At 44.1% G+C, this 9,264-nt stretch overlaps 1 protein-coding gene across 2 annotated transcripts; it reads right to left on the bottom strand.

The window, feature by feature from the left end:
• Positions 1-4,695: 4,695 nt before the first annotated feature.
• On the bottom strand, positions 4,696-9,157 carry YOD1 (YOD1 deubiquitinase). 2 transcript variants are annotated; one of them, XM_064733294.1, is made up of 2 exons: positions 9,120-9,157; positions 4,696-8,005 (listed from the first exon to the last, which is right to left on the bottom strand). In XM_064733294.1, the coding sequence occupies exons 1-2, from the start codon at positions 9,154-9,156 to the stop codon at positions 7,299-7,301; spliced, it is 744 nt and encodes a 247-aa protein (XP_064589364.1). In that variant the 5' UTR covers position 9,157; the 3' UTR covers positions 4,696-7,298. The 2 variants fall into 2 exon arrangements, with proteins under 2 accessions (XP_064589364.1, XP_064589363.1); XM_064733293.1 differs by lacking the exon at positions 9,120-9,157 and adding an exon at positions 8,569-8,785.
• Positions 9,158-9,264: the final 107 nt, after the last annotated feature.

The raw sequence follows: 9,264 nt of genomic DNA on the forward strand, positions 1-9,264 counted from the left end.
TGCTATAAATATAAATATAAATATAAATATAAATATAAATATAAATATAAATATAAATATAAATATAAATATAAATATAAATATAAATATAAATATAAATAGCTGCAACCCAAAATTTCAATGAATTAATTTTCATTTGAAGGGGAAGCTTTAAAGCTGTATGGGCTTTGTCGAGTTGTGCCTGGTGCTAAGGCTGCTCTGAGAGAGGGAGGGAAGCAAAGCTGGGGTGATTTTGTTCAAATTCTAATGAATTAATTTGAAGTGGGAGCTTTAGAGCTGTGTGGGTTTTGTCGAGTTGTGCCCGGTGCTGAGGCTGCTCTGAGAAGGGAGGGAAGCAAAGCTGGGGTGATTTTGTTCAAATTCTAATGAATTAATTTTAATTTGAAGTGGGAGCTTTAGAGCTGTGTGGGGTTTGTCGAGTTGTGCCCTGCTCGGAGAAGGGAGGGAAGCAAAGCTGGGGTGATTTTGTTCAAATTCTAATGAATTAATTCTAATTTGAAGTGGAAGATTTAGAGCTGTGTGGGGTTTGTCGAGTTGTGCCCTGCTCTGAGAAGGGAGGGAAGCAAAGCTGGGATAATTTTGTTCAAATTCTAATGAATTAATTTTAATTTGAAGTGGGAGCTTTAGAGCTGTGTGGGTTTTGTTGAGTTGTGCCTGGTGCTAAGGCTGCTCTGAGAGAGGGAGGGAAGCAAAGCTGGGGTGATTTTGTTCAAATTTTAATGAATTAATTTTAATTTGAAGTGGGAGCTTTAGAGCTGTGTGGGGTTTGTCGAGTTGTGCCCTGCTCTGAGAAGGGAGGGAAGCAAAGCTGGGGTGATTTTGTTTTGCAGTGGCAGCAGCACAGGAGTGGGCAGGGGTGTCTGAGAGCAGCTCCAGTCTGGGCAGCCCAACAGGCAGAGCTGCAGGAAAGTGTCAGCATCCATTAGGGGAAATGTGGAGCTCCTCTGAATCAGGAACCCAGAAAGAACCTGTTCTTTCTCCACATTCCTCTCCCTTCAACAAACATAAATAGCTGCAACCCAAAACAAGGTGTGATTTCACACAGGTGGCATGAAGGATATGCCAGGAGTCAAATGATGCAGAGAAAACTTCCCTGAAGTGCCCTGGAAGGACTTTGGCAGCTTCACAGCCCTGCTGAGCCTCACCCTGTTCCTAAACACCAGGGCACGAGTGACTCAGGGCTGGCCCTGCAGGAAAAGCATCCACAGGCGTCACTGATAAGATTCCTGTCAGGGTAAGGAGGTTTGGGTGACTCTGTGGGCACTTTCCTGCAGCCAAACTGCAGGCACAGCCTGTGTGCTGACAAATCAGGGATGGGAAATTGCACACAGTTAATGCCTCCTGTTGCACTGCACTCAGCAAACCTTCCTATGGCCAAGGAAGGTTTTATTTCTTTATGAAATTAATATTTATTTATTATATAAACATTATTTTAATATTTATATAAACATTATTATATATTTATTTTCTCTGTTTCACAAAAAGGAGCTGGAGAATGTAGTTAAACCCTCCTGTTGCACAGTGCTCATTAAACCTTCCTATGGCCAAAGAAGGCTTTATTTATTAATTAAATAAACGCATATTTATTATATAAACATATTCTATAATAGTTATGTAAACATTATTATATAATATTTATTTTCTCTGTTTCACAAAAAGGAGCTGGAGAATGTAGTTAATGCCTCCTACTGCACAGCACTCATCAAATATTCCTATGGCCAAAGAAGGTTTTATTTATTTATTAAATTACTATTATTTATATTATTTAATTTTTTAAATTTATTTATTATTATTTATTAACTAATTATTTATATATTTTTTTTCTCTGTTTCACAAAAAGGAGCTGGAGAATGTAGTTAATGCCTCCTGCTGCACAGCACTCATCAAACCTTCCTATGGCCACGTTTATTTATTAATGCAATAAATATTTATTTGTTATATAAACATTATTTATATAATATTTATTTTCTGTTTCACAAAAAGGAGCTGGAGAATGTAGTTAATGCCTCCTGTTGCACAGTGCTCATTAAACCTTCCTATGGCCAAAGAAGGTTTTATTTATTTATTAAATATTTATTTATTTATTATATAAACATTATTTATATATTTATTTTCTCTGTTTCACAAAAAGGAGCTGGAGAATGTAGTTAATGCCTCCTGTTGCACAGTGCTCATTAAACCTTCCTATGGCCAAAGAAGGTTTTATTTATTTATTAAATTATTATTATTTATTTATATTACTTATTTATTAAAACCTTATTAAAGGTTTTATTTATTTAAAAATTATTTATTATTATTTATTATATAATCATTTATATAATATTTATTTTCTCTTTCACAAAAAGGAGCTGGAGAATGTAGTTAATGCCTCCTGTTGCACAGCACTTATCAAACCTTCCTATGGCCAAAGGTTTCATTTATGTATTAAATAAACACATATTTATTGTATAAACATATTCTATATTATTTATGTAAACATTATTATGTAATATTTATTTTCTCTGTTTCACAAAAAGGAGCTGGAGAATGTAGTTAATGCCTCCTATTGCACAGCATTTGTCAAACCTTCCTATGGCCAAAGAAGGTTTTATTTATTTATTAAATTATTATTATTTATTTATATTATTTATTATAACTTTATTAAAGGTTTTATTTATTTTTAAAATTATTTATTGTTCTTTATTATATAATCATTTATATAATATTTATTTTCTCTTTCACAAAAAGGAGCTGGAGAATGTAGTTAATGCCTCCTGTTGCACAGCATTCATCAAACCTTCCTATGGCCAAAGGCGGCTTTATTTATTAAATATTTATTTATTATATAAACATTATTTATATATTTTTTTTCTCTGTTTCACAAAAAGGAGCTGGAGAATGTAGTTAATGCCTCCTGCTGCACAGCACTTATCAAACCTTCCTATGGCCAAAGAAGGTTTTATTTATTTATTTATTATTATTTATTTATAAATATATTATTTATTAAAGGTTTTATTTATTTTTAAAATTATTTATTATTCTTTATTATATAATCATTTATATAATATTTATTTTCTCTGTTTCACAAAAAGGAGCTGGAGAATGTAGTTAAAGCCTCCTATTGCACAGCATTTATTAAACATTCCTATGGCCAAGAAAGGCTTTATTTATTAAATAATTATTTATTATATAAACATTATTTATATATTTATTTTCTCTGTTTCACAAAAAGGAGCTGGAGAATGTAGTTAAAGCCTCCTATTGCACAGCATTTATTAAACATTCCTATGGCCAAGAAAGGCTTTATTTATTAAATAAATATTTATTATGGAAATATTATTACATAATATTTCTTTATGATCTGTGTTTCACAGAAAGGAGCTGGAGAAGGGAGCTGAAGTGTTCCCATTGCTTGCTTACCTTTAACACCAGAAGGGAGAATGCAGCTCTCAAGCTTTAATAGTTCCCCAACGTTTTCCTCAAGACTTTAAATTAAAAATAATAAACAAGAATAATAAACAAGGGCACTGTGATCCTGGACAAACTGATTTTGTTACTCCTCTGTTTAATTCCTGTTTCAGGGGGAGTTGGTGCTCAGACAGCTGACACAGCAGGAGTGATTTCACCAATTTGCAGGAATTTTATTTGGAACAAACCCGACAGCAGTTTCAGAGCTGGATGCAAAGTCTGATTTAAAATGCAGGCAGACATTTCATTGCACGGCAGCTGCAATGTTGCAAACAGCAAGCTGACAACTTTGAGTTCCTCTTGTGGAGTTCCCTTGGCAGGGAGAGGCTGCAGGGCTGGCCCGTGGGTGGGTTGTGCAGTGAAATCAGGCACTCACAGATGATTCAGCGCTCGGCCTGTGCCAGTCTGATTGCTCAGAACCTCCTGCAGCCGCACAGAATTCCTGCTCTCCTCATTCAGCCCCTCCCCAGAGGGGAACAAACACAACACAGAGAGGTTCCAGCTGCCCCAGAGCTGGGATGTTCTCCAGGAGGGGCACAGGACACTGTCCCCAAAGTGTCACCACGGCCCCCTGTGAGTGTGCCCAGGGAAAGGTGCTGCTTTGAGATGTGCCATGGAACAGGATGTTCCTTCTCTCAGTGCTCTTTTGATAGGAGTTTGCTCAGAACTTCAGAAATTAGGTTTGTCCTTCAGAAATTCCAGTTATTACTGATTTTCTCCTCCAACTCCTCTCTCAGTTGCATCCATGGAGTAGATCTGTGTAATACTGGACACAAATATTTGTGAAGTTGCTTTAATAATTTGTATATAAGATTCTGGAGGGATGCAAAACTCTCTTTACAGCTGAGTCCTGATATCCCAGGTACCAAATTTCATAGAATCCCAGAGTGGTTTGGCGTGGAAAGGATCTTGAAGCTTATCTCATCCCATTCTGATATTCAGAGTTCATCCCACCACTAGAAGAATGCCATTTTTGGGATAATTCCCTGTCTGTGTCATTAAGAGCAGGAAAATCCTAGTTAAAACATATTAAAAAAACACTCTAGTACAAATTTTTAAAAAGGAGTTGTACTTTAAATCTATCCAGTTGTGACTTGGAGATACTTTTTGTTTGGGAAAGTTTAGGAGAAATTTTTCTTGCAGTCAAGGAAAGTTGAGGAGAGTAAGGAGAAATTTTTCTTGCAGTCAAGGACTTGCTCTTTGTCAGCCTGTAACAATATCAGCTTTTACCACCACAAATTACAGGTATATCTTTTTTTAACCAAAGAGATTTTATTTTTCTAGGCAACAAAAGAGAAACATCCAAGCAGTGATAGTGACACGTTCTCCCTCCAAGGGAACTGATTCTCTGGTAGCAAATTCCCAATGCAAACATAATCTAGCAAAGCTCAACACTCTGGATTAAATAAAGCTCATTTTTCAAATACTGCAACTGAGAAACACCAAAAAAAAAAAATAAAAATGTTTCACACACTTAGAGAAATCCATCCAGGACGCAAAGCTAAAATCTAAAGGTTGCTCCCCAAAGTCAAGGCAGACAATAAATATGGATCTTCCACTTGTGTTTCAGACACCTGGTGCACCTCTCTGAGGTAGGTATTGTGTCCATGTGGCAGATGGCAAAGGGGAGGGTCAGCTCCGTGTCCCAGGGTGTCCCTGCTGCCCTGGGACAGGCAGAGCACACCTGGGGCTTGCCAGTCCCTTGGTCTCGTTCCTAGCCAGTATTTCAGCTCCAGTGTCATCTTCAAGTTCCTTTGAGCTGTCAGGTATTTCTGGAGGGTTTTAAGCATCAGCTTCTACAGGGCTGGGTTTAATGTTGGGTTTTTGGGGGGGTTTAATCTTCTTTTCCTAATGACAGGCTAAAAGCAGAGTGGGGTTTAACACTGGAAGCTAAGTGGCTTTCTATAGGGAACTCCTACCAGTGCTAATGTGTGTTTTAATACTGAATTAAAAACAAACCCAGTCCACAGTGCTCTGGGTGATCCTAGAGCTGTTGAATTATTCATGCCTTAATTCAGCAAAGCACTTAAGTAATTCTGTTCTTTCTTCTGTAAAACCCTCCTGTATTTCAAGATCTCTGCTGAGAACCAGAAATGGGATTTTAGCAGAAAAGGTGATGTGGCTGCACCAGTTTGGTGGGGTGCCTGAGGGAACAGAGCCCTTTCAAACTGGGTTTCAGGTTAAACCCACGTGGGGTTTATTTCTGCCTCAGTCTGAGGATGCTCCTTCTTGTTCCCCAGTCTAAAAGTGCAAGGAAGGTCACTCAAAACAGTAACAGAAGAATGGCAGGCAAAGGATATTTTAAAATTCAAGAAATAAGGATGTGTTGCAGGCATTTCAAATTCAAAAAAAAACAAACAAAAAACATAAATCCCCTTCAGTAATATGCACCTTTACAGCACCTTTTAAAAGCCCTCAAAAGCACTTGCTGTTAAGCTTCACAACCCCACTGTGAGGTAAAATAATTCCAATTCAACCTTAAATTTCACCTTCCCTGATTCTGAACAGTCCAAGGAGTGGGGAACTTTCCCCAGCTTATTTTCATCTGAATATTCAGCTGTGATATTTCATTATCACAATGAAAGTCTTGCTACTCCACAGTCAGTGGTGACAAATCAAACACATTAAGGCAGAAAGCAGATGGAATTTCAAGCCTCCCTTCTGGCTCTGGCCTTCAGAGGGCAAAAAACTTTTTACCAGCAAAGAGTGAGAACTCAACCTTAAAGTGCTCATTCACAGTATTTGGAAACTGGAACAGCTTAGTAACACCATGGCCTTAATTGGCTCTACTCAAGTAAAATATTCAATGTATTCATTAACAGATGCAAATGAAGTCACTTCCCTAACTAGTCACTTCCCTCTTGCAGGAATTCCCAATGCTATTATGAAGAAGAATCCCAAGTATTCCAGGCAACATGCTTATGCTCTGATGCAGTGTAAACACCAGGGGGTTCAGAGTTATTTTTCAAGCAACTAAAAACTACCTACGGAGGATTAATAAGTTTTATTCAACACTTATCCATCTACTCATTAATTTAAAGGCTACCTTAAAGCTTAGAGGCCATTGCTTTCCCTAAAGTTCTCAGCACACAAACTACACAGGCTATTCCTGATGGTACAGGGCAGCTCAGAGATCCTTTTTCCACTACAACTTGTATTTTTGATATTGTACTTGGTATTTCCATTATAAATCATGCACCACACGAGCAGTTTCCCCTCTGAGAGCTGCTCATATGTGCAGAGCCCAATTCTCAGTGTGAGTGATGCTGATATGTGTGTTTGCCAAAGCCTCAGATTAACTGAATTCCTATGAAAATGTACAATCAGCACCTCAGAGGTGGATTTTACAGCAGTGTTGGTGTAAAATCCTGGCTGAGGATTTTACAGCAGTGTTGGACAAGCCTGGCTGTGCCTGTCTGCTCATTCAGCACCTCAGAGGTGGATTTTACAAGGCCTGGCTTTTTCTGGCTGCTCAGATCACACATTCAGCACCTCAGAGGTGGATTTTACATCAGTATTGGTGTAAAATCCTGGCTGAGGATTTTACAGCAGTGTTGGACAAGCCTGGCTGTGCCTGTCTGCTCACACACACACACACACACAGAAGGTGATGCAATCGAGGTGTGGCTGCCACTGTCCACCACCAGCCCAAGTGCCATCCCTACTCCCAATCCCCTACTCCCAAACCTGCGCGTTGGCCACCATGAAGTTAATTTAGTTAATTAGTTAATAAGCTTTTCAAGCTCTGTGAACGGAATTTTATGATTACAAACAGCTTATCTGGGACTCCAGAATCTGATTCCAGAGCGCTGAGGTAGTCGATGGCATCCTCCTCGTGCTGCTGAGAGAGCTCACACCTCCCCAAAGTTGGTGTGTCCGGTCTCCCTGGCGTGCTCCCTGGCCTCCAGCTGCCCCGTCAGTCCCTTCTGGCACACCATGCAGCGCAGGGCGAAGCGATTCACATCCGTGAACTGCCTCTTCCTGCGCGCTTCATCCGCCAGCTCCAGAGCCTGGGCCAGCACCACGTCATCGCTGCTGGGGAAGATGGTCTGGGGAGGAAGGTCCGAGGAGGGCAGGCGGCGCTCCAGCGGGTCGTAGTGGATGCCGTCGTAGATGAGCAGCACGCGCTTGCTGTAGCCGGCGTCCTCGCCGAAGCGGTCGATGCGCACGGTCTGCGTGTCCACCACGCAGATCTCGCACTGGTAGAACTTGGAGAGGATGGAGACCTCGATGGCTCCTCCCCAGGTCTCCTCCCTGCGGATCCAGTCACAGTATTCCCGGTTGGTTTTGCCCAGCACGGCCTCGCAGTACGACTCGGGGTCGCTGGCCACGATCTGCGCAATGAGGTTGCGCATCTCCGGCGCGCAGCCGGGGTCGTACACGCCGCCCTCCACCACGTAGAACACGCTGGTGAACAGGCAGGAATTGTCTGCTGGCACCACCCTCCGGACCAGCACGGGCACGGCTTCCCTCACAGGCTGGGACATCGCTTTTTTGGCCACCACCGGCGAGCCGGGCTCGGGTTTGGATGTGTCCTCTTCCACTATCAGAGTGTCACCTGCCACACAGGAGGAGGGACATAAAGGGGGAACTTAAAGCTGGTGCTGCTCCTCCAGCATAACAACACAGCCGTGCTGGCATTGCTGAGAGTCACAGAAGAGAATCACAGAATAGTCTGAGGTATTAAACATCACCAGTCCCACCCTGGAAGGGACAGGGACAATTTCCACCAGCCCAGGCTGCTCCAAGCCCGGTCCAGCCCGACCTCGCCCGTTTCCCCCAGCTCGGTATCCCGCCGGGAAACAGCCTCGCCCAACAGCCGCCGGCACCACAACGGTCCCCGCGGGACTCACCTGGCCTGGCCCGGACCCCGTCCCCTCCAGCCCCGCCGCTTCTCCCTCCGGACCCCCGCGACGCAGCCAAAGCACCGGCGGCGAGCAGGAAGCGCTGCCGAGCCGGGCGCTGACGCCTCCCCCAGGAGCAGGAACCGGCCCGACCGCCGGTTGATGAGGGGCGTGTGTGCCACGGCCTCTTTAATTAACGTAATTACAGCCGGCGGGGCGGCAGAGCCCTCAGAGCGCCGCCCGCCTCCCTTCTTCCTCCGCCCCCCGGGGCCCTCACCCGAGTGGATGCCGAGCTCGCCCAGCCGCCGCTCGCCGTCGCTGAGGTCGAGGCTGCGCGGCGGGAAGCCGAGCAGGAGGCGCTGGGCGGGCGCGGGCACTCCGGTGAGCGCGGCGAGCGCGGCCTGCATGTCGCGGAGGCGGGAGTGCGGCGACAGCCCCGGCAGCGCGTGCGAGCCGCTCCGGGCCTTGCAGCGCAGCCGCAGCATCCTCGGGGCCGCCGCCGCACCGGCCACCGCCGCTTCCGCTTCCGGCCCGTGCCCGCCCCGCTCTCGCGAGAGCACGCCGAGTCCCACCCCCCCCCCCCCCCCAGCAACCCCAGCAAGCGGCCAATCAGAACACTCTCGGCGGCCGTTCATTTGCATAGCGCCGTTTATTTGCATAGCGCGCGGCTCATTTGCATAGAGCCCATGTCATAAGTATGGCACGCCGGGCGTCTGATTTGCATACAGCGGTGACACCGCCCACTTAATTTGCATGCAGCCGGGCACCTCCTTGCCATCTCATTTGCGTCGCCGTGATTTGCTGTCCCCTCCCTTCCGCGACGATTACCTCCTATTTGGTTTGCATAGCCCGCCTGAATTGGCATAAAGGCGCGAGCTCCTCTCCCGTCATCACCGCCCATCTCATTTGCATGGCGCGCGTGCTCCGCTTCCCCTCTCGCCCCGCCCACCGCCCTTATTTGAATACAGCTCGC

Source organism: Zonotrichia leucophrys, chromosome 26 (assembly GCF_028769735.1).
Source record: "Zonotrichia leucophrys gambelii isolate GWCS_2022_RI chromosome 26, RI_Zleu_2.0, whole genome shotgun sequence".
Lineage (NCBI taxonomy): Eukaryota > Metazoa > Chordata > Aves > Passeriformes > Passerellidae > Zonotrichia > Zonotrichia leucophrys.

Bases quoted from the DNA above. Each gene is read 5' to 3' on its own strand.
- YOD1 (XM_064733293.1), bottom strand. From the start codon at position 8,776: ATGCTGCGGCTGCGCTGCAAGGCCCGGAGCGGCTCGCACGCGCTGCCG. The intron at 8,006-8,568 runs GTGAGGGCCCCG...CCTGTGTGGCAG, and splicing joins CGAGCTCGGCATCCACTCGG to GTGACACTCTGATAGTGGAA.